At 42.3% G+C, this 25047-nt stretch overlaps 1 protein-coding gene across 1 annotated transcript; it reads left to right on the top strand.

Annotated features, from left to right (window-relative positions):
* Positions 1-15712: 15712 nt before the first annotated feature.
* LOC146062467 (uncharacterized) lies at positions 15713-24502 on the top strand. The gene is made up of 5 exons (XM_083174601.1): positions 15713-15864; positions 15959-16060; positions 16355-16453; positions 16697-16804; positions 23820-24502. Exons 2-5 carry the CDS (start codon positions 16057-16059, stop codon positions 24419-24421), a joined length of 813 nt encoding a protein of 270 aa, XP_083030727.1. The 5' UTR covers positions 15713-15864; positions 15959-16056; the 3' UTR covers positions 24422-24502.
* Positions 24503-25047: the final 545 nt, after the last annotated feature.

Below are 25047 nucleotides of genomic sequence, written 5' to 3'. Positions count from 1 at the left end.
CCTGACAACGAGCAAGAAAAACCTGGCAACAATCTTAAAACCTTTGGCAACGAGCAAGAAACCCCTGGCAACGAGCAAGAAACACCTGACAACAAGCAAGACACACCTGGAAACAATCATAAAACCTTTGGCAACCTGCAAGAACCCCCTGGCAACCAGCAAGAAACACCTGGCAACAATCTTAAAACCTTTGGCAACGAGCAAGAAACCCCTGGCAACGAGCAAGAAACACCTGACAGCAAGCAAGAAACACCTGGAAACAATCATAAAACCTTTGGCAACCTGCAAGAACCCCCTGGCAACCAACAAGAAACACCTGGCATCAATCATAAAACCTTTGGCAACGAGTAAGAAACCCCAGGCAACAAGCAAGTAACACCTGGCAACAATAATAAAGCCTTTGGCAACGAGCAAGAAACCCCTGGCAGAGAGCATGAAATACCTGGCAACAATCATAAAACCTTTGGCAATGAGCAAGAAACCCCTGGCAACGAGCAAGAAACCCCTGGCAAAAAGCATGTAGGTAAAAAAAATGATAATAAATGTATTGGGGAGTGCCAGAAACTAGAAAATATCTAGCTACAGTATGCCACTGATTACATGTACCTCACATCTGATGGGTCACATCAGCCGTACCCCTGGCCCATCCCACCCCCTCCTTATCCAATACCCTTGATTCCATGTCCACTTTTTTCCTTTCGCAATGACATCAAAATATGGAAAATGATCATAGAAACTTGCTCTCACCCTAGTCACATACAATTTATAAATACCCGAAACGGAACTTCAGACTTTTGTCCAGGATTAGGAACAGCACAATTCTGGAATTATCTCCTATATGTAGAAACCTTGTGCACTTAAAGTTGTTTACAAGTAGAAAATGACGTTACTTAATGAGTACAAGCAACTTGATTTGCCCTGATTTGCAAAACATTACACTGATGATTGTAAAAAACACTGCGGGCTATAATCTGTCTAGAGCTTCTGTAATCAGTGGACGTGACTTACATATTCATTCTTATGGTACAAAGAGCACATCCTGTTTCAGAAGATGCAGCCTTCCAGAGCCACCGCAATTCATTCATATGATTTTTCTTACCATAGAATCTAGGGAACTGGGGGCCTGTTTCATAGCCGAACGCTGCCCGCAAATGCGTATCCAGGAGAATCTAACTAATGGTATCAAAAATGTTGTTGGTGGGTGGCAGCTAGTAAACTGGGTGAGTTTTGGAGGAGTCATGGACGTGTCAGTGAAACCAGATTAATCTAAAGAGTGTTGCATTAGTAAGCAGCATCTATGTGACTGTTGAGAGTTTTCTATAGGTGAGAGGGTAAAAAAAAGGTTACAACGGTAAAAAATAAAAATATATATAATAATAATTATTATTAATTAGATGCTAAGAAAAGGTTCTAAATGAAGTGTTACAAAATGATGCCCCAGCAGCCAGGACACATCAACACAAGGGGCCCCTTGAGATGGCCTAGAGCAGGCCTGGCCAACCGGTGGCTCTCCAGAAGTTGTCAAACTACAAACCCCATCATGCCTTGCCACAGTTTTGCTATAATGGAGTGTTAAAACTGGCAAGGCATGCTGGGATTTGTAGTTTCACAACATCTGGGGAGCCACAGGTTGGCCTGTCCTGGCCTAGAGGGTGCCATGCCTTAGACATGAACCCTAGTGTTTGGGACCTTGTCGTGGTTGGTGGGATCCTAAATTTGGACAAAATTATGCTAAGCACCTCAATCCGTTTCTTCCTCAATTCTCCTCCTTCTCATTGACCCTTCTCATCTCCCCTTACCTTCGCCATCATCATTCCTTTTCATTCTTCTTCCTCTTCATCATCATTCATCCTCCACAACTCCATCCATCCCCCCCCCCCCCCCCCCCCCCATGGATTGAATCCTTTGTTTTCAATGCTCAGCAGCAGTTTGCTTGGTCCTTGTACATATGAATAACTGATATATAGATGTATCCTCTTTCACTATTGCTGTATTTCGTAGCAGTACTGTGATACATACATACATTACTTAAAGTGATCCTGAGAGGTGGGATAATTCACCTAATTACCCCCTCCCCCATTAGGCTGAGACAGGGCCAGGCTAGAGTTCTGGCACCTCCCACAAACAACAGTATAATGCTTTTCTATTAGAATTACTGTGCAGCGCCAAGGTGGAGGTTGAACTGGTTCCACCTCCCCATTACAGATGTTCCAACCACATTACCCAGTTCCACCCCCTCCCCACTTTAACCCCTGCATTCACATCGCGGTATGCAGTGCTTACTAACACATGTGCACTAGTACTGCCAAGTTATACTCAACGGTGCTAATTGTCACTGTTACAGAAGTAGTGGTGATTTGCATAACGGGAATAGCTGACAATCGAAATTCAACATTGCACAGGTGTTACAGAATCCTTCACTGCTAGGAATTAATTAAATCATTAAGCAGGATTCTTAATTATTGGGGACCAACGAATAGGCACCTTGGTTTTGTGTAGCTCTTGTGGGCTCTTGTGTAGACTATGGGAGCACCATAGGCCCCCATAGGACACTAAAGCTACTGTAGGTGAGTGGCTCCAGGTCAGTCAGCTCCAGGGCAGAGCCATCATTATTTAATGTTTGCTTACAGAAAATGCAGCAACCTCTGTACAATTGAGTAAACTATAGAACAAATACTGTATGTCATATTTATAACTTGGCGATTACTGCTTAAAAATACAATAACGGTAAAAATGTGGAATAAAACTAAGGGACACTACCATGATTGACACAGATTTGTGGTCATTTCTATGATTCCATGATGCACCGGCACTGCCGACTATCAGCCACCGATGACTGGTGATACGTTGGGGAAATTAACCATGCTAAAAATCCTGGATTTGCCAATCCCAATTGTTTTCAGGCAGGATCAGGGAATCAGTATTTTTAAACATTTAATATTCCCAATTCCAAAACGCAGACATGGGGGGGAGATGCAGAGGTTGCAGATGTGTGGGGGTCATAAAAGGTCACTTGGAACCAAACCGGGTCACTCCTTTCACACTAAACCCGGGTCGTCCCATTATACACAGCGTGACTCAGGATTAATTTTTCTTTTAACCCGGGTTGAATTGACGGGTTTCTCAACCCGGGTTATTCATTTTGGTGTTTCCACACTGCACCTCGACCCGGCAATTACTTGGGTTAAAAATGTTATGTGAAAGGGGGATTACTTTCTTGAAATATAAGAAATGCAGACAGTTGGCATTCTACATTCCCCCCCAAAAAACTTAATGGGGTTTGTGTACTAAGATGGGAGTTCTATTGAAGATAGGGTGTTGCTATGGGCAACCTATTAGATTCTTTCTATTATCTTCTAGAAGGTGCTAAATAAATAACAAGTAGATTCTGGTTGGTTGCTATGGGCAACATCCCATCTTCAAAATAATTTTGAGGTAAAATGACTACATTCTATTGAAGATGGGATGTTAACATAACAATCAGATTCTACTTATTTATTTAGCACCTTCTAGAAGATAATAAAGAGAATCTGACTGGTTGCTATGGGCAACATCCCATCTTCAATAAAAGTAAAATGACCCCTTAGAAAATAAATCCCAAAGTATCTACAGATGTGCATCAATTACTATGTGTGTAACCAACAGTACTATATGGAGAACTGTAGACTTTAATATTGTGTCAGTGCCCCCAGTGGCCAAATAGAAAATAACATTTTCTATTTTTTTCTTGCTTTATCTGGAACTATTAGAAAGACAAAAAAAAGATAGTAAAAGTTAACAATGAAAATACCAAAAATGACTGTTAAGCACTTGAGTGGTATGGCCGGAAATTTTCCACTATGTAGTAGGTGCACACCAGTAGTACCTCCAGCCGGAGCACCACTGGTGCACCACCTTTAGTGCCTCCTCCATCAACCCCCCCTCCTCGGTCCCCCCCCCCCCCGAGTCCCTCCACTCTGGCGTACCCGGTGGTTGTACGCCGGAGCTCCCCCGCCGCCAATCGCCATACTGCAGTGACATAGGCGGCAGGCTCGGGGATGTTCGGGGGACTCATAATTCAGGCACCCGAGTCCTCCCGAGCCACTGTGAAACATCCCCGAGCCTGCCGCCTGTGTGATGACTGACAGGCAGCTGGGGCAGCGGCGTACTAACGCCGGAGTGAAGGTGAGGGGGGCGGCTTCCTATGATCTGTGGTGGGTTTTGCTGGGGCAGGATAAACCTGTCCTTGTAGGTTTGTCCTGCCCCAGCAAAACCCACCACTCAAGGGGGTCATTATCCCATGTCGTGATATTTATAGAGTAGGCTATTCCTTCTTAGCTACATCTGCAATTATTGCAATAGTCTCCTTATTGGCCTTCCCCAATACAGACTCTCACGACTACCATCCATCATGCAGCTGCAAGGCTAATCTTCCTAGCCAGACGTTCATCATCTGCAAAGCTACTCTGTCAGTCACTTCATTGGTAAACTGTATTCTACCATATTCAATACAAAATTATTTTACTCACACACAAAACCATAAACCAAACTACACCAACATACATATCCTCTCTTATCTCAAAATATCTTCCAACCCGACCTCTACGCTCCTCACAAGATCTGCGTCTCTCATCCACACTCATTACTCGCTCCCATTCCTGATGGGAATGCCCTCCCAAGCACAATAAGACTCTCCTCCAGTCTCCAACCCTATAAGCGTTCCCTGAAAACTCCCTCTTCAGGCAAGCTTATCAAATTCCAGAACCAGACACTTCACCTTCGTATACTGTTCCTATCTAATCACATCCCTACTGTACAGTCCACACATATCCACTCTCTCTCTTTTTCACATTTTCCATCCTCCTGACCCATGGCCAAGCTGCTGAGTCACCGTATCTTACAGCACACTAGGAACCTTTGCATTCTGGTGGAATTAATGCAATAAGATGACGGTATCTATCCTTATGTATCATTGCCTAAGTCTCTATAGATTGTGAGCTTGCGAGCAGGGCCCTCCTACCTTTTGACTGTTTGCAATTACCCTGTTTGTAATATCACTGTCTCCTTTTGTAAAGCGCAATGGAATATGCTGCGCTATATAAAAAACTGTTAATAAATAAATAAATCTGTCCAAATTGATTTATAAAATAGTACTAAAAGTCCATGAGTACAGCATAGTACATGGGTACATACAGTAGGGAGAACAGGGAAAGAACTGGCCAACATATTTCCTGTCACATCCTGAGCAGCGTCGGGTGAGTAATGAAATTCCGCGATGAATGCACCAGCGTAATATATTTTTGAGTGTAATGTAATATCTCCGACGCTGTGAAAATAACGCAAGTCATTTTTCATGATTGTAACCGAATCACTAGTTCCCGTAGAGACCTTTTATAGAAATGAGTTCATATGATGTCAGGCTTTTTCCATGACTGACAGAAAACTTCTAATAAACATTTTTTTCTTCGTTGCATAGCAACGGTCTCCAAAAATGTTCTCTGCCCCTTGGGGAGCAGCGGTCCTTACGCAGAACTCAGTTTAGTGTAATTTATGACTAATAAAACTGCCCCCCCCCCCCTTCCTGAAACAATTATCTGGTTTTCTAATCAAATAAAATCAAGCCTTGCAGGATGGTGGTTTTTATATTCACTTAATTACTAGTAATTATACGAGGATTGGTTAAATTAAACAATTCAACTATAAGGAACTAGAGCAGTCATTAGAACTTGATATGACATTATCAAGAATGTTTTGTGCGCGCTCATTTTTACCTGGGTGACATCATTGATGCAGCTTTGTGTAATCACTTCTACATTATTCTAACAATCTCTGCGCCGTCGGGGGGTCCAATCAGAGCCTGCATATGGACAACCCATGATCGCACGGCTGCAAATTCGCAGGCTGGGATATCACCGATAGACTGGGATAAAGTCACTAAGTCTACGAACATTAGGTCAACACCACTAGGTCGACATGCAGGAAGGTCGACATGACTGAAGGTCTACATGGGTTAGGTTGACAGGTGATTATGTCGACACGAGCATTAGGTCGACATGGGGAAGTTCCACAGTCAAAAGGTCGACATGGGTTTTTTCACTTTTTTTTTCCGAGTAGACATGTGCCGACAGGCGGAGTTTCATGCCCTATCATCTACTAGGGCGTGGTGGGAGAATAAAATGGTGTGCCCGAAACATGGTGAGTGCAGCGAGCCATGCAAGGGGATGAGGTGCTACATCTCAGTGTCCATGCCGACTGTGCCGAAATTCAGGACAAAAAAAAAAGAAGAGAAAAACCACGTCGACATTTTGACTGTTGATCTTCCCCATGTCGACTTAATGATTGTATCGACCTAATGACCCTGTCGACCTAGCCCATGTTGACCTTTAGTCATGTTGACCTTCCTGCGTGTCGACCTTCAGTAATGTTGACCTTCATGCATGTCGACCTAGTGGTGTCTATCCAATGATCCATACCCGATAGCCTGTAGTACGTATGCACGAAGCAGTCCTGCGAGAAATCCTGATAAAGTTTTAATTGCTGACCGAACACAAGCTGAATTAACAGGAAGCCGGCATTTGTGGGTGTAACCGTCCATTTTCCTGGAGTCTCAGGGAATATGCAGACATGCCCAGGCGTTTTAGGGGAAATCGTGTGACGTCAGCTCCAGACCTGATCGGACTGCATCGATCGCAGCCGCTGAATACTGGAAATATCATTTAATGGTTATTGGCTTGGGAATGGATTTGCAGCAAGTTACGGATCCAGATAATTTTCCCAAGCTGTGCTAAGCTATTTGCAGACTTGGACGGGATTTCACTCTGGCCGGGCGGCTTATACCTGATCGCAGCAGAGCGGCGGGTAGGGGTGGCGGCCGTGGTGAGCCGCGGTGCCTCTCTTTGCACAGCCACCATCGCACATCACTGTCAACCTTGTGTAAAATGCAACTCTATATAATTTTGAAGGAACTTTTAGCTATTATACCGTAGCGAGTTATTTTAAAGCGCAAACAGAAAACGCGTCTCTTATTTGTCTTGTGTAAGTTTACAGATGCGGAATTCTTCGAGATTATAGAAGACAATTTCTCAACATCCATTGGGAGGGGGGCGGGGGGGGGGGGGGGTTGGGGGTTGGCTGCCTTCTACCTGTGTGGGGTGTGTGAGGGGGTACCTTTTGTTGTCCAGGGCCCTCACAAACCTTAATCTGTCACTCTATCTTAGTGACCCACAGGGTCTACATAGTGTTAAACAATTGACCTTTCCCTATCAAATATTGCAACCCAGATTGCATTGTAAAGTTCCTCCTCAGAGGGTCCGTAATGCAATTCAAAGCCTTTAGGCATCTCAGGATAGAGTGGGCTATTAATCATGGAAATGAGCAGGCTTCCAAGAGTAACATTCCTGTAATTAACAATCTTTCACATGTGATTTGCTGTGTGGCACATGCTGGCGGCAGTATCTACAATTAGCAGCGGATCGGTCAAAGTCTCTCTTTAAGATTCATCCTAAAACGGCTGTAAAGTGGGAAAAAGGTTCTAATGTACTAAGGGATGTCTCACTCTCTACCATAAATCGGCCGGTAGTTTTGTCCTCATAAGTAAAAAACCCAGGTATCTGTAACAAGCCGGCTCATGTCTGTGCTCTGGGACACTCACCCGTACTTGCCTACCTTGAGAGTCTTCTCTCTGTGAAAAGCCCGTAGAGTAGACTCTCTGTGGCATTTCTGGGGCGGGGTTTGCCAACATTAGGTCCTGCCCCATTCTGATAAATGACGTGATTTGCAGCTCTTTGGGGAGGGCGTGGTACCAGTGGTGTAGGTAGAAATTTTGCTCCCCCCCCAGCCAAAAAAATTCCGCCCCCCCCCCCCCCACGATCCAGTATCATGCATATCTAATGCGCTTGGAACCATCGCAGTGTATATTTAATGAGCGAGTCCCCTCCCGTGCATATGTAATGAGTGAGACCCACTCATTACATACAGTATGCACGGAGCAGGGACACGCTCATTCAATATGCACTGCACTGGGTCCCCGCTCAATAGATATGTTCAGGGCAGGACCAGCTCAGCGCTCACTGCTGCCTCGGTCATCTGTCCGGTCAGCCAGCAGCGCCCACCACAGACCCTGCTGGGGCCACTCCCCCAAGCCACTGCAGGGTCTGCCACATATGTAGCTACGCCACTGCGTTGTACTAAATGACACCCCACCCCCTCCCCAAAGAGCCATGAATGCCGGTATTTGACAGACAGTGGGAGGAGGTGCGGGGGCGGGGGGTCTTGATGCGGGAGACTAACCCACCCTTCCTTACCTGGTTTGGGAAGAAGTAAGATTACTCTTACCGCTGCTGGATATTGTCAAAGAGAAATAAATTGAGATAAAGCAGATTTTCCAGAGCTACTTTGAGTAGCGATAGAAAATCATATTTTCATAAAGATATATTTAAATGATTAAATAGACCCCTTGGACTTGCACAATTGCAAGCAGAGGCTCAGAGGTGGACTTGGGGACAATACTGCTTATCTAGGCCTTGGCTTGTCTGGGGGGGGCGGGGGAACCCCATCTGACAGGGTGCAATCTTCATAGTTAGGGGGAAATTTACTAAGAATAGGAATATGATTTTTCGTATTCGTATTCTTAATACGAATGAATACGGCTGTTTTAGCCGTATACAAATTCGTGTTCGGGGGGATAATTTACAAAGCAGTCAAATACAACAGCTTTGTAAACCCCCAATGGTGTATTCATTCCTATATACTGTATACGGCCATTAATACAAATTCATATAGGCAGTCTGCACGGATCAGCCAGATCCGTGCAGGCTCCAGTGTGTAAAAAAAAGAAAAGATAAAAAAATAAATAAATAAAAAATGTTGTGGGGTCCCCCCCCCCCCCATGGCCGTAACCAGCACCAGGCTCAAAGTGCTGGGGCTGGTTTTAAAAAATCAGGAAATAGGGCTCCCCTGAATTTTTAAAACCAGCCCAGGCTCCAGGGCTGGGTCTGGTTCCCAAAATATGGGGGACAAAATGAATAGGGGTCCCCCGTATTTTAAAAACCAGCCCCAGGCCCAACCAGCCAGCAGGGTAATGCCACAGCCAGGGGGAGACTTTTTATACAAGTCTCCCGGCCAAAGCATTCATCCCTACCGACTAGTCAGCCTGGGCAGGGGTCCTGGTGGAGTGTGGGGACCCCCCCAATGAAGGGGTCCCCCCCCTCCAGAACTTACCTGCGTAGGCTGAAGCCTGGGCTGTGGGTACCGGGCTGATTAAAGGTGTAAAAAATAGACCAAAGCCTGGATCACATTCTGGGACTTGAAGAACCACAATAATGGGCTTGTTGGGAATCTTAGTTCCACAACAAAACCAATGTAGTTAGATGCAAGCGCGAGGTTGACGGGAGCGTGATCGACAGTTACATTGACGACATGAGTTTTTCATGAGTTTTTCGCATTTTGTTGATATAGGTCAACCTGGACATGTGTAAGTGTCCCCTCGCATGGACTCCAGGCATATTGCCTTGCTACGCTCGCCATGCTTCGGGCACAATGCCTTGCTACGCTCTGCACACTATTATAATCTAACTCTACGCCCACTTGGATAGTAGAGTATGAACGAAGTCAACCTGCCCTCCAAAAACATAAAAACTGTACATGTTGTAACTGTCGACCACGTTCCAGTCAACCTAATCTTTGCATCTAACTTTCGTTACTGCCGATCTAGACATGGTCGACTATCTTTAGGCATCTGGTATAAAAATGGAACAGAAAACACTCCGCCGCGGTCAACTATGGTAGCGATACTAGATGCATCACCAAACACATCAGAAAGAATACATGAAACCACGAAAGTAAAGCCACCTATGATTGCGCCGACTATGTGTGTACAGGAATTAAATATTAAATATACATACATGCAACTGTATTATCCAACAATGACGTTCTTTTTAACGATATGGTATAGATTTCTCGTACATGAAAAACCAAATGTATACAAAAGGACCTTATAGTGTAGTAGACCTCTTTAGGCATCTAGCTAGACGGGTACAACTAAGCTTGGTCTACCATAACATGGTCCTTCTACACCGTCTATCTGTCAAACGGATACGGGGTAAATTTCCTGGGGCCTGCTCTTGTGTTCAGCAGGTAAATGGGGGTCTTGCCGTGCTGAGGAATGGCAGTAATTAGAAGCATGGCAGAGAGTAAAGGAGAGTGCAGGGATACAGTGGGACCGGGGGTCCCTCTGTGATTGGTAGCCAGTGTCGGACTGGGTAATGATGGGCCCACCGGGGAATTCAGTGATAGGAGCCCATACATAGGGTGGGGCCAGATTCCACAGTCGGGGGGTTATTCTGGTTGATTCGTAGCCATGTGAGTCCACCAAACACCGCCTTGGGAATGCTTGGCTGGCGCCATCCATTTGCAGGGCAGGGGGAACCTCCCCCATCTTTCAATGGTTGCCGACCATCGAAATACAGGTATGTGGAAGGTGCACACATATAAAAGTGACTTTGAAGTCACTTACATATGCATGCATGCTGGGAAGGAATTGGGCGGGCAGCTGCCCCCCCCCACACTCGCGTCATTGCCTCATTAGCATGAGAATGCCCAACGTTCTCATGGGAATGCCCATGAAACTCTGGGCATTCATATATGCTAATGGGGCCGCCCGCCACCCCATGCCCCTCTCTGCCCCCCCCCCCCCCCCCGCTGTCTTGCAGAAATGTGCATGCACACAGCGCCACCATCAGTCCCTGTGCAAAGCAACCAGAATAAGGCCCTCGTTGTGTATTTATATCCACGGTCCTATCTGCAGAACACAGACTCGCACTAGAATGAGCCGACTTATACATTCCCATAACATTGATGTCTACAGGCTGATAATTATATCCTTGAGAACTGAGACTTTTCTTCTACACTATTGATATTATTGTTACCGTTTGAAGCTCACGTTAATTATCACTGTAGCAATTCCTAACTGTTGAGTATTACTCTATTATTATTGTGCTTCTTAATCTTTGGAGCTGTAACAACTGTTATTTAACCCAAGCTTTTGATTATTGCTTTTTACTTACTTGCTGTGACACTCCCAGAAATGTAAAGCGTTCGATTTTTTAATCAGATTTTTTTTTATACGATAATGTGCGCCTATTATCTTTAACGTGGTCATTATTCAGATTTGAAAGTTAAGCAAAAAAGCAAATAACTATGATTGAACCAAAACATGTTGCAATGCAAAGGAAACAAATACTTTTGTATTTTTTCTGTGCAGGGTAAATATCGGAGGCTTCAGCATGTAGCCCACACATTTTAAGCTGGGTACACACTATGCGCTTTTTTTAAGCGATATGCACGATAACGATATCGTTAATGATATTATTGTGCATATCGTCTAGTCTAGTGTGTACTCAATATATCGTTAACAAAGTGCGTTCCCGTGAGTTGCTATTGACCTGTTGTCTGAACATGCGGTCAAATCTGCCTATATCGTCAACGACTGCATCTTCAGCTGGGGGATGAGTGATGTCACTGAATGATATTAACGATATCTTTCAGTGTGTTTGTGCTGGATCATTCGTCTGGAAGTACCGCTGATATTGTTCATGGTCCGAAATTAGAATCAGTCCCCCGTTATGAGCATAGTGCCACCAGCGATCTAACTAGATTTATCCAGCATGCTGGATCTTAATCACCAGGCAATAACGATGCGCGGGGCTGCACATCACTATTTCTATGGATCCTGTGCAGTGGCGGATCCTACTATTGGGCTGCAGGACTGCAGCCCCTCCAGTCACAGTGTAAAACACAGACAACCAGCGTCAGAGCTTTGTTGGTTCCCCCCCCCCCCTCCCCCCCCCCCCCTGAGGACACAGACAGCCAATACCAGAGCTCTGGAATACGCGAGAAGCTGCTACTGCTCATCATACACAAGACTGAAAACTCCTCCCCCTCTTGGGCTGCCAGTACATGGAGTGATGACAGCAATAGCTTCCAACAGAAAGCCATTCTGTGCAAATCTCCAGAGCTACAGTGCTTCCATGGGCTGCTGCCTTTGCAGCCCAGAAACAAATCCTCTGCAGTGAGCATGCCCAGACTTCAGTGAGGTGCATGGAAGTTTTTTTTATTTTAATAATAATTTAGCCACTGTGAATAATATTTATTTAAACTATTTATTTGTGTGTAGATCTTTATTAGGAGTATCATTTTCTGTACTTTAATTGATATTAAAGTTATTCAAAGTGTGTATTTTGCTCTGTACCTGGGTTTGCGTGCCTATGTGTACATCATTTGTTTACAGTATATGCACAAAAACCCTGGTACAGAGCAATCACAATCAATGTTGCAATGAATCCCCAACTTTACAACAGAGGTCGAAAAGCATTATGTCGACCACTGAAGGTCGACATGAATGAAGGTCGGCATAACTGAAGGTTGATATGACTGAATTTCGACATGGGTTAGGTCGACAGGGTCATCAGGTCGACACAAGCATTAGGTCAATATGGGGAAGGTTGACAGTCAAAAGGTCGACATGGGGTTTTTCCCTTTTTTTTTTTAGCTGACATGTGCCGACAGGCGGTATTTCATGCCCTACCATCCACTAGGGTATGGTGGGAGAATAAAATAGTGTGCCGAGCATAGCGAGGTACCACGCCGGAAGAATGGCGAGCGCAGCGAGGCACTGTGTCTGAAGCACTTTTTTAGTGTCTATGTCAACTGTGTCAGGCAATTGCAGCCCCCTTAATTCTAAAGGCCAGGAGCCGCCACTGCTCCTATTCACAGAGTGATGTAGGGGCATTTTGTAGTTAAATTAAGTCAGATCGCTTAGAAAATGCCCTGAAATCACCCCGTGTTTAGGCATCATAATGCTGGGATTCAAAGAAAAACAAATTCTTTACTTTTGTCTCTTACTTCAGTCAGACCCATACCCCTTTCACATCGCACTTTTAAAACGGTATATTGCCGTTTTTTTCCCTTTTTAAAACGTTTAAGGGTGCACTGTGAATGCACCACAGGCAATTTACCGTTTTAAGTTAACTGGCATTTCGAACCGTGTAAAAAGCAGAGTCCTACACGGTTCCTTGCCGTTTTTTGTGCAATGTGAATGTGTGCAGTTTGTCTGAAACGGTATTTCAGGCAAACAACACAAGCACAAGCACTGATAGCGCCCCCCCCCCCCCCTCCCCGGACAATTTTGCAGCTGCCCCCCCCCCCCGTTAAAAGACCTCCCCGGGACTAGCACCAGGCGTCACCTTGAGGGAAATGTACTAATATGGATTCGTATTAAAATTCGTATTCGTATTTGTATGTCGAGGTGTTACGAATGTGTACGCACGCTGTTTTCGTAGACGTATTCGTATTCCGGAATGGAATGTACAAAGATGTTTTATTTTGAAAAGTCGTATTTTCCGATGTCGTAGCCATTCGTATGCTGTTTTACGTACGTAAAAATCGTCCGTGAAATTCGTACATTGAAATACGAATGTCGTAACAAGTTTTGTTTGAAACCTTAGTTATTTTACGATTTTTCGTAGATTACATTACGAAAAGTCGTAAACAGTTTAACATACGTGAAGACGTAAACGGAAGCTGACCTGTGATTGGTGTCTTGTGTTTACACATGGGAGGGCTCACACAGGCCTATATAAGTCCTGTTTGACCCACTAATGCTTGTGGGTGTAGGTTGGAGTGTGGAGAGAGGAGCAGAGGTGGCTTGTTAGGTGTGGTGAGTATTTTGATCAGTGTGAATTCTGACTGTGTATTGTTGCTGAAAGGTGTCTTGTGTTATTGTTTGTCTTTGTATTGTCAAAGTTTGTTTTTTTTTTTTTTTGGTTTAAGTGGCTGTTGTGTCTATATTTGTGTGTGTGTGTGTGTGTGTGTGTGTTGTGTTAGAGTGAAGGAGCTGGAGTGTGTTTAGTGTTGTTTGTGTTTATATTTCTGTGTGTTTGCCTTTTGAATTTAGGGGGAAATGTCTGAGAGTGGGGATAGCTTCATGGATTTGGGTGAGGTAGAGGAGGTGTTGGTGGGTGATGATTTGCTTGAGGAGGAGGAGGAGGAATATATGCCAGAGGAAGGTGTGGGTGATGATGAGGATGATGATGATGATGTGTCTGCTGCCACCCCTGCTGCCTCAAAAAAGGGCAACAAAAACCCTGGCAAGAAGATGCCTATGTTCACGGCTGCTGAAAGCAGTGCCCTTGTGAACACTATAATGAAATACAAGGCACCCCTGTTTCTGCAAGCAGTTTCTGCTGGACGAAAGGCAGCTATATGGAGGACTGTAGTAGAAGTGGTCAATGCCCACGGGTCTATTCAGCGTGACTTTGCCAGCTGTAAGAAGCGCTTCTATGACATTCGCCGCCGTGTAAAGGCTAAGATGACCAAGGCAGAGAAACATGAGCGCAAGTATGGGGCCAATGTGCCCTCCCACATTGAGTGGAAGCCCTATGAGCGGGCAATGGCGACTCTGATACCCAAGGTAGTCATCAGTCCACCAGGTGTCATTGATTCTGATGCCCGTCATGCTGGTGAGTATAACTTTTGGGGAAGGGATTCATATTGCTGTGTATTGTTCTGTGCAGAGTTATTTAGCTGACATAGTTTAATCAGCAATGAGGCACCCTCAATAATTAGTGTAATTGTGCAGGTCACATGATACATGGCGCACATGTTTTTTCTGATTGCCAGTAATTTTGTATGGACACATTCCGTCAACACAACCACTATGTTGACATGTGTTTGTAAGGGCTTGTAATGGGGACATGTATAGTGTGTGTTGTTGTTGTATTATTTTGTTGTTGTTATTTGTTGTTCTTTGTGCATGTAATCACAGCTGCCCGTGCTAAAAAAGACCGCACCTCATCCCCCTCTGGATCTTCTGTGTCCGGACACAAACATGGGTCTAGCCAAAAGCAACACCATCGTGGTCCCCACACTACTGGTGTGTCTAGTCGTCATGCTGCAAGACTTCAAAAGGCACACTGTGGTTCAGTTGCATTGCAAGATGTGCAATTTTCAGATGATGACACAGGTGTGTATTGTTATAAAGTGCGTCATCAAAATATTATATGAGTCCACAATCATAGAAGCGCCTAAGTGACACCATGGGGATTGACCAACAGGAAGGCCCTCTGCAGCTGTGACTGAGACTGTGGTGTGTACATTACAGCCATGCAGAGATTGTCTGTGTCCTTTTGATTGATATTGTTTGTGGCAAATTACTCATTATGCACACTTCTCTCTCTCTCTCTCTCTCTCTCTCTCTCTCTCTCTCTTTTAGTAGTGTTGGCTAAGTTTCCTTTGTTGTGTCTTCTCCATACAGCATCCAAGGTACCATCACAGTCGGTTCCGGCACAGTCACGCAGGACATCTGCAGCATCCTCCACTGAGCAAGGGCAAGGCGGGTTGTTTGATGTGGAGACTGGTATGTGTTCTACCACTAATACAAACACACCATGTACTCTTTCTTTCTGTATGGCTCTCTCTCTCTCTCTCTCTATCTCTCTCTCTCTCTCTCTCTGTCTCTCACTCTCTCTCTCTCTCTATGGTTTCGTCAATTTAATACTCACTTCTCTCTACCATACAGCATTGCGCACAGCAGCACACACTGTCCCATCAAGGCCACACAGGTCATCAGCAGCATCATCCACTGACCCTGCCCATGGCCATTCTGATGTCGGGAGAGGTTAATATGTCTTCACAGCGTCAGCTGCAGCATAAACTCTGTCTGTATGTGTTTCCCATTCTCTCTGTTTGGCTTACATTTTGAATGTCTCCCTTTACACATCCATACAGCACCCCGTCCTGCAACGCACACTGACCCCTCAAGGGCACACAGGACAACAGGCTCATTCACAATTGACCATGGCCAAGGGGATGTATCGGATGCTGGGAGAGGTGTGTTACAATTTATCCTCATCTTTGCCTGTGTGTGTGTGTGTATCTGTATGGTGTTGTGGGAATAATATTTTATGTTCCTATCTCCATACAGTAATACGTCCTGCACCGGCCTATGTCCACACAAGGAGCCATGCCACACCACTCTCCAGTGTGTACAATGTTCCCCTTGGGGACTTTTTCGAGATCGAAATGGGTAATCCTATTTTTCAATGTATGTTAATTTTTTTTTTTTTGTGTAATTTGGTGTGTCTCTCTCTCTCTCTCTCACTCTCACACTCTCTTTCTCTCTCATTTTTTGCCATGGCCAATAAGGAATGGTTTTGTGCTTTTTGGTGTACAAATCTTAGTACCAGTATATTGGTTGCAGTATGTACATAAATGTTCCCATGTAGGTTTTTTCCAACGGCTATATATGTTTCCAGATATGTACCTTTGTTGACTGAAGTGTTGTTGGTACTGTGCTTATATATTGTTGTGTTATCTGCAGCGCCAAGCCCTTCTGCTGGTCCAGCGAGTGTGCGCCAGTCAGCCCCTACAGCAACGGTCTCGGTGGCCCCTCAAGCCACTGATGATGACCTTGATATAGGTAAATTTTTCCCACATTCTATTGTCTGGTTTTGAGTAAAGCAATTTCCAGGATGTTCATCATCTACATTTGATCCTGCATTTATTTGACTATTGGTGCAAAGCATGCTGGTGTCATGTGTCTGTGATCCACATCAGGTGTACCACAATGTGTCATTGTGAAATTTGTGTGCACAGTATTGGCATGAACCTTGAAGGTTTAATTTCCATTGTTGACACTTGTCATTTATCTCTGTTTTTTCAGCACAAGATTCTCAAACAGTAACTTCCCAACCACTTGGACCAATGGTGATTCTACCACCTGTGCTTACCCCACAACGCCACACCACTCAGCAGCAACAAACAGACAAACGTAAGTTATGATCATGTGACACATAACACACACCATGACCATAACCAGGTGCAATGGACACCCTCATCCCTGTAGTGTAGATAAATGTAAGTTTACACCTGTGCTTATGTGCAAAATATCTGCTCATGCTCATCAGCACAGGTGTGGTTAATCAGAGTTCAATCGATGTGTCAATGAGGCAATAATTAGCACACTCCTGTAGTTGCTAATGTTATTTTGTGTGTGGTGAGTTTGTTTAGTAGGGCTAATCTACCCCAAATAACACTGATCCACCACACACACAGAAATTAAAAAGCGCTGTATGTTGTGCAAATGTACATTGACACGGACATGAAATTTGGGATACTAGATTAGTCTGAACAAACGCCTAATGCAAGACACACATCAGACCAACTTCCCTCCAAACAAGTAGTTGTTTGGGGAAAAATAAAAACCTGGTACTGGATGGGTGCAAAGTCCAATCTGAAAAGAGTTTTAAAACCCATGATATTGCTCTAAATTAAGCTGACAAAATCATTAAATGTAACCAATTCAACTACAGTACCATGTTTGCATGTCAGTTTTTGTTGTTGTTAAGATGTAGCCCACATTAAAACCACAGTAACAAAAACATTCGCTCCCATCCAGTACCACCTTTTAAACAATCCAAACAACCAGATGGCTGGTTGATTGGAAGTTGGTGTGATGTCTGCCCAGCAGAACAGAGGTCAGATGGAAATTAGTTTACACTATGGCATATTTCAAAGCCACACCATCCGTGAGCCTGAGTGTGTCCTTCTTACAACCAGAATAAGTGGATTGTGGGCCTAACCAAAATAAACATCTAACTCATAAAATTACTTACCTAACTCACTCATCATCTTTGTTAATGGTTTGGGTGTGTTGGACTGCAAACATTTCCATGCCAATTTCACTAACACACTTCCCACACAATCAAACTAATTAATGTGGAGATGCAACTAATGAACACAACCTTTTTTGGGCACATCATCAGTGCAGCAGCTGACACCAATGTTTCAGTTTACATCACATACTCTACATTAGAGTGAAGCTGCTTGCAATTAGGCAACACACATTATTTGCCAGTAACCTTTAACACCTTAAAGCTATATTTCGCATTCCATTACATGTGGTTAGCAAACAGTATTGCGGCTGTGGAAGAGTTAAGCCTTTCATGGTGACAGCACCAATAATGATTGTGTGATTGCATTAGCTGCATTTATTAGGCTCCAGCCTTATTAGTCATTACACAGGGGAATTGACCAGGAATCACAGTACTATGTTAATGTGCACATACAGCAGTTAACAAACACATGGTATAGTGCAGCCATCCTCTAAATTTGGCCCTCCAGCTGTTGTGAAAGTACAAGTCCCATCATGGGCTGCCAGAGTTTGGGTACTAAAGAAAAAAAAAAGGGGGGGTTTTGCTGCGCTTTTTTGAAGTAGATAAATTTATTAAACAATATTATTCGACACAATTTAAAAATATATATTCTACACAATTTAAAAAATAACAATAAAAATGGAAAATAAAAAATGAGGTATATAAGGTGCGTGATTGTTTAAAGAAATTTCTCTTGGTTATTTCACATAATAAGGTGCAATTAGGTAGCAGTATAGTCACCCGTAACCAGTTACCAGGTATAGGTCCGTTCTTTTGGGACAAAGTAGGTTCTTGGACTGGGTTGTTAGTTCCCCCTTGGCACTTTGTAAATCTGCAGGAGTCCTTTATGGATTTGGCGACAGGTTGTGTTCCTGTGAGTTGGCAGTTGGCTGTATGGGGTCAGCAAGCTGGATATGCCTCTCTCTCTTATTGCCCAGGTTCCAAAGGTATGGCTCCAAATTTTCAGCAAATAAAGTGCTAGTGCAGGAAAAATTGTAGGTCCAAGGGTAGGTGGTATGGTGACTCAAATTGTTAGCTGCTGGCACCTGTTCACCGACGCGTTTCGCTGTGGTATACACAGCTTTTTCAAGGTGTAGTGCTTTCCATGAGGTTTAGGGTTTATATACCCTCATTGATTAGTTAGTGATTAGCACCTGTTCATTAATTGATATGCGTATATAGCTTTCACAAAATTTAAAAACATCATTTTATTCATAAAGCAGGAGGCAGACCCACTTATATAAACTCTATTTTTATTTAAAACGAGCATTAGAACAACTGTAAAACATAATAAAACTTACATATGAATTCTCCGGGTTCCGTTTCCGGATATCCGGTTATTGGCTATTTCCGATGTCTGGAACGCATCTATGCGTTCCACCTTACGTCATTTAGGCATTTACTCCCCTGTGATTATATGGGGAGTATTTTAGCCCTATGTGTCCGTCTTTATATTGGTCCTCTGAATTGGGACACAATATGCGGCAATTAGAGTTCCGCTTCTCACATATCTGCCGTGTGTTCTACGTATTTAGATATTTCCGGTTTGGTGGAACGCATTTATGCGGTCCATACATTCTATCCTTCGTTATACATAATATTCTATCTCTTATTTCTTAGTTTTAGTTCTGATATATGGTTCCTTTATATATCATTAGGTTTTAAAGGCAGATTTTATATATATATTCATTTTATTTACCTATGGGAAGTAGTTGTAGTATAATAATAATAATCGTCTAATCTTTAGTTTTTCTTAAATAGTTATTTATCACTCATTTATCTCAGCAGAAATTACCAGAAAATTATATCAAATGAAAAAATGAAAAAAATGAAAAAATGAATGAAAAAATAACAAAAATAACAAAAATAATAATAAATAAATAAATAAAGAAATAAAGAAATAAAGAAATAGATACTTAGATAAACAGACGATAATCACAAACTAAAAATAGCAAAATTATCGCTATAGCAATAATGCAGAATCAGGAGTAAATTACAGAAAGCATGTATAAGGTATAGTTAGGTAAAGGCTCACATTTTTTATTTTTTTAATATTTTATATATATCTTTCATATTTTATATTTTATATTTTATAATTTTCCAGCATACATCCACATATATAGCAAGATCTATGTGGTGTACATCTCCGAGGGGGGAGGAGTATGGTAAGTAAGCAAGGGGGAGGGTTGTTATATGGGACAGTCAGAAGAATGTGGAGTCTAAGTCTGAGTCTGTAGATGTATCTCAGAGGGGTGTTATTTATGAGGCATGGACTTAGAGGTCATATCATTAATGACTTCTTGCTAGATTACACTATTTAGCTCTATAGCCTCGTTTAGGCCATCTGGATGGATTGAGTTCATATTAAAAATCCAAAACACCTCTTGTCTACACAGTTTCTTGAATCTGTCTCCCCCTCTCATTGTATGTGGTATTGATTCGAGTCCTATAATTTTAAGATCTTTGGGATCTCCATTATGTGTTTCCCAGAAATGTTTTGGAATGCTGTGTGTAAGTCTCCTTCTCAATATGTTGCCTCTATGTTCCAGGAATCTAATTTTTAGTTTTCTGGTTGTTCGGCCTATGTATTTATATCCGCATTTACATATCAGCATATAGATCACGAAGCTGGTGTTACAGTTTATGAAACTGTTGATGGGCCATATTTTACCGTCCTTGTCTGTGATCTGTTTTGTTGGTTCTACATGATTACAAGTTAAACATCTCGTTCCTCCACACTTAAAGAAACCTTTCGGTCTTTCATTTTTTAACCACATTGTGTCAGGTTGTTCCCTTTGTATCTCAATTGGTTTTAGTAAACTAGGTGCTACTATATTCCTAAGTGTTTTATTTTTCCGAAAAATAAATTGTGGTTTTGTCGGAAGGTTTTCTAGTAGGGGATCTTGTCTCAGAATCCCATAGTTCTTTCTTACTATATTCTTTATTTTATTTGTGTAGCTATTATATGTGGATATATATGCTGTTTTTTGCTGCTCATCATCTCAGAAAGGCCACAAGATGATGAGCAGCAAAAAACAGCATATATATCCACATATAATAGCTACACAAATAAAATAAAGAATATAGTAAGAAAGAACTATGGGATTCTGAGACAAGATCCCCTACTAGAAAACCTTCCGACAAAACCACAATTTATTTTTCGGAAAAATAAAACACTTAGGAATATAGTAGCACCTAGTTTACTAAAACCAATTGAGATACAAAGGGAACAACCTGACACAATGTGGTTAAAAAATGAAAGACCGAAAGGTTTCTTTAAGTGTGGAGGAACGAGATGTTTAACTTGTAATCATGTAGAACCAACAAAACAGATCACAGACAAGGACGGTAAAATATGGCCCATCAACAGTTTCATAAACTGTAACACCAGCTTCGTGATCTATATGCTGATATGTAAATGCGGATATAAATACATAGGCCGAACAACCAGAAAACTAAAAATTAGATTCCTGGAACATAGAGGCAACATATTGAGAAGGAGACTTACACACAGCATTCCAAAACATTTCTGGGAAACACATAATGGAGATCCCAAAGATCTTAAAATTATAGGACTCGAATCAATACCACATACAATGAGAGGGGGAGACAGATTCAAGAAACTGTGTAGACAAGAGGTGTTTTGGATTTTTAATATGAACTCAATCCATCCAGATGGCCTAAACGAGGCTATAGAGCTAAATAGTGTAATCTAGCAAGAAGTCATTAATGATATGACCTCTAAGTCCATGCCTCATAAATAACACCCCTCTGAGATACATCTACAGACTCAGACTTAGACTCCACATTCTTCTGACTGTCCCATATAACAACCCTCCCCCTTGCTTACTTACCATACTCCTCCCCCCTCGGAGATGTACACCACATAGATCTTGCTATATATGTGGATGTATGCTGTAAAATTATAAAATATAAAATATAAAATATGAAAGATATATATAAAATATTAAAAAAATAAAAAATGTGAGCCTTTACCTAACTATACCTTATACATGCTTTCTGTAATTTACTCCTGATTCTGCATTATTGCTATAGCGATAATTTTGCTATTTTTAGTTTGTGATTATCGTCTGTTTATCTAAGTATCTATTTCTTTATTTCTTTATTTCTTTATTTATTTATTTATTATTATTTTTGTTATTTTTGTTATTTTTTCATTCATTTTTTCATTTTTTTCATTTTTTCATTTGATATAATTTTCTGGTAATTTCTGCTGAGATAAATGAGTGATAAATAACTATTTAAGAAAAACTAAAGATTAGACGATTATTATTATTATACTACAACTACTTCCCATAGGTAAATAAAATGAATATATATATAAAATCTGCCTTTAAAACCTAATGATATATAAAGGAACCATATATCAGAACTAAAACTAAGAAATAAGAGATAGAATATTATGTATAACGAAGGATAGAATGTATGGACCGCATAAATGCGTTCCACCAAACCGGAAATATCTAAATACGTAGAACACACGGCAGATATGTGAGAAGCGGAACTCTAATTGCCGCATATTGTGTCCCAATTCAGAGGACCAATATAAAGACGGACACATAGGGCTAAAATACTCCCCATATAATCACAGGGGAGTAAATGCCTAAATGACGTAAGGTGGAACGCATAGATGCGTTCCAGACATCGGAAATAGCCAATAACCGGATATCCGGAAACGGAACCCGGAGAATTCATATGTAAGTTTTATTATGTTTTACAGTTGTTCTAATGCTCGTTTTAAATAAAAATAGAGTTTATATAAGTGGGTCTGCCTCCTGCTTTATGAATAAAATGATGTTTTTAAATTTTGTGAAAGCTATATACGCATATCAATTAATGAACAGGTGCTAATCACTAACTAATCAATGAGGGTATATAAACCCTAAACCTCATGGAAAGCACTACACCTTGAAAAAGCTGTGTATACCACAGCGAAACGCGTCGGTGAACAGGTGCCAGCAGCTAACAATTTGAGTCACCATACCACCTACCCTTGGACCTACAATTTTTCCTGCACTAGCACTTTATTTGCTGAAAATTTGGAGCCATACCTTTGGAACCTGGGCAATAAGAGAGAGAGGCATATCCAGCTTGCTGACCCCATACAGCCAACTGCCAACTCACAGGAACACAACCTGTCGCCAAATCCATAAAGGACTCCTGCAGATTTACAAAGTGCCAAGGGGGAACTAACAACCCAGTCCAAGAACCTACTTTGTCCCAAAAGAACGGACCTATACCTGGTAACTGGTTACGGGTGACTATACTGCTACCTAATTGCACCTTATTATGTGAAATAACCAAGAGAAATTTCTTTAAACAATCACGCACCTTATATACCTCATTTTTTATTTTCCATTTTTATTGTTATTTTTTAAATTGTGTAGAATATATATTTTTAAATTGTGTCGAATAATATTGTTTAATAAATTTATCTACTTCAAAAAAGCGCAGCAAAACCCCCCCTTTTTTTTTTCTTTCGATCAAATTGGAGGCTGACAACCTCTTAACACTGCTGCAGCTTGTGTGATACAGCTCATTTATCGAGCGCCTCTAAAAAGGATAACTTTACGTTACCCTCACTTTCTTTTCAGAGTTTGGGTACTACCACATGCTAAAACTTGGCCAAGTCACGCTGGGATGTGTAGTGTCACAACAGCTGGAGGGCCATAGTTTGAGGATGCCTGGTATAGTGCCAATTATGTTCAACAAATGGTTATAGTTGTATGAACATTTGTCAGGTTAGATGCATTTCTAAGCTAACGCACATCGAGTGTTTGCAACCATACCAACGCTTCCAACAAGCACACACACAATAATGTTCAGCAGCCTCTACAGTGTCCATACTGTCATTGTTATCATTGGTATGAAAGTATAATACCCATATAGGCATGTTCATTTCAGGAAAAGATGACTGAGCAAGAATAACATAATGCTTAGGATATATGTTTTTATTTACATCATATGGTCACTTTACATTGTCACATATCTAACAGAAGTTCTCACTTGCAAAACTAATTCGTTGTGTCAAATTATTCAATAAGGCAATGTTAGTGTGATAGCATAAATGTAGTATGACAAAATATTCATCATAACCTTTCATTATAACAGGTGTGGAGATACCAGAGGACAATGCACCTGCAGCAGCAGAACAGGAGGATGACTACTTGGCCCATTTCAGCGACACAAACCCATCAGCTCCACCCAGACAAATTCAACAGCGGCCACAATTGCCAATATGTCCACCACAGGAAGCTTGTGGTCCAGGTGCGGAATTCACATCATCCTGGGCAGCACAACAAGAGCGCGGCGAAGCCGCATTGCAGCGACAAGCCCAGAACATGGACAAAATCCATTTGGAGATTTCGCGAATTGGGAAAACCCTCACTCTCCTGCACAAGGACAACCGGACCCTTTTAAAGTGCATGACAGAGATGCGTGTAGAAAATCTCACCTTCCAAAATCGCATGCTAACAATTATGGAATCCCTTATCCAGCAGCAGAGTACACACAGCAGGCTGTTGGAAGATATTTCAGTGTCATTTAAGGAACGCAATCTGCTGGCAGCCGCACACAGCCCAGCCTCCCAGAGCAGCAGTGGCACGGGTCAAACAACACCACTCCCATCCCCCACACGCCGCACAACCAGACACACGCAAAAAGACACACAACCTGCAAAGGGGTCTAGGGCGTCAAAGCGTGGGGGTAAATGAATATTGCTTCATACAACTGTGTCCAAGGCAATGATGTTATGTTGCCACTGATGTGCTTATTAAAGTTATGTTTGAACAACACATTTGTGTCGTCACTTTCCATTGATGCAACAACACAGCACTGATGCTATTAGAATGTCACTTTCAAAGCAAAAACACACCTGTGGTAAGTGGGTTTAAATGTCTACCTCACAGAACGGAGTTATGTGACAGGCAAAATACACAGGCCACACACGCACAGTACAGAATATTGAAAATGTAGAATGTGGTCCAAAATAGGAAGTATATGGTGATTGATTAGTCCAACTCCAGCATTGGTGAACATCACAGATCTGCAAAGAAATATATGATTAGGCAACTTGGAAAACACATACATACACCTATAAAGAGAGGGACCACTTACTTACACACAGTACAGAGGCAGGCAATACATCTCAATATCAACCACACAATGAAGTATCTGTGCATTGTCCACACACATCTGTACCAGCAGCACTGTTTGAGAGCAGAAAACACAGGTTGGTGTTACATGCTGCATACTTCATAGCTTTACACACACATAAGGGTCGCAACATTTTGCCTATCATGTGACCCTTGCAAAACCCCCTGCACTAACACATTCCCTA

Source organism: Crinia signifera, chromosome 3 (assembly GCF_055691185.1).
Source record: "Crinia signifera chromosome 3, ASM5569118v1, whole genome shotgun sequence".
NCBI classification, from domain to species: Eukaryota; Metazoa; Chordata; class Amphibia; order Anura; family Myobatrachidae; genus Crinia; species Crinia signifera.
This window is presented reverse-complemented; position numbering and strand designations above follow the sequence as displayed.

Excerpts from the sequence above, each read along its gene's own strand:
- LOC146062467 (XM_083174601.1), top strand. Across the intron at positions 16,454-16,696 it reads TGATGATGACCTTGATATAG|CACAAGATTCTCAAACAGTA; the intron begins GTAAATTTTTCC and ends CTGTTTTTTCAG. Across the intron at positions 16,805-23,819 it reads GCAGCAACAAACAGACAAAC|GTGTGGAGATACCAGAGGAC; the intron begins GTAAGTTATGAT and ends TCATTATAACAG.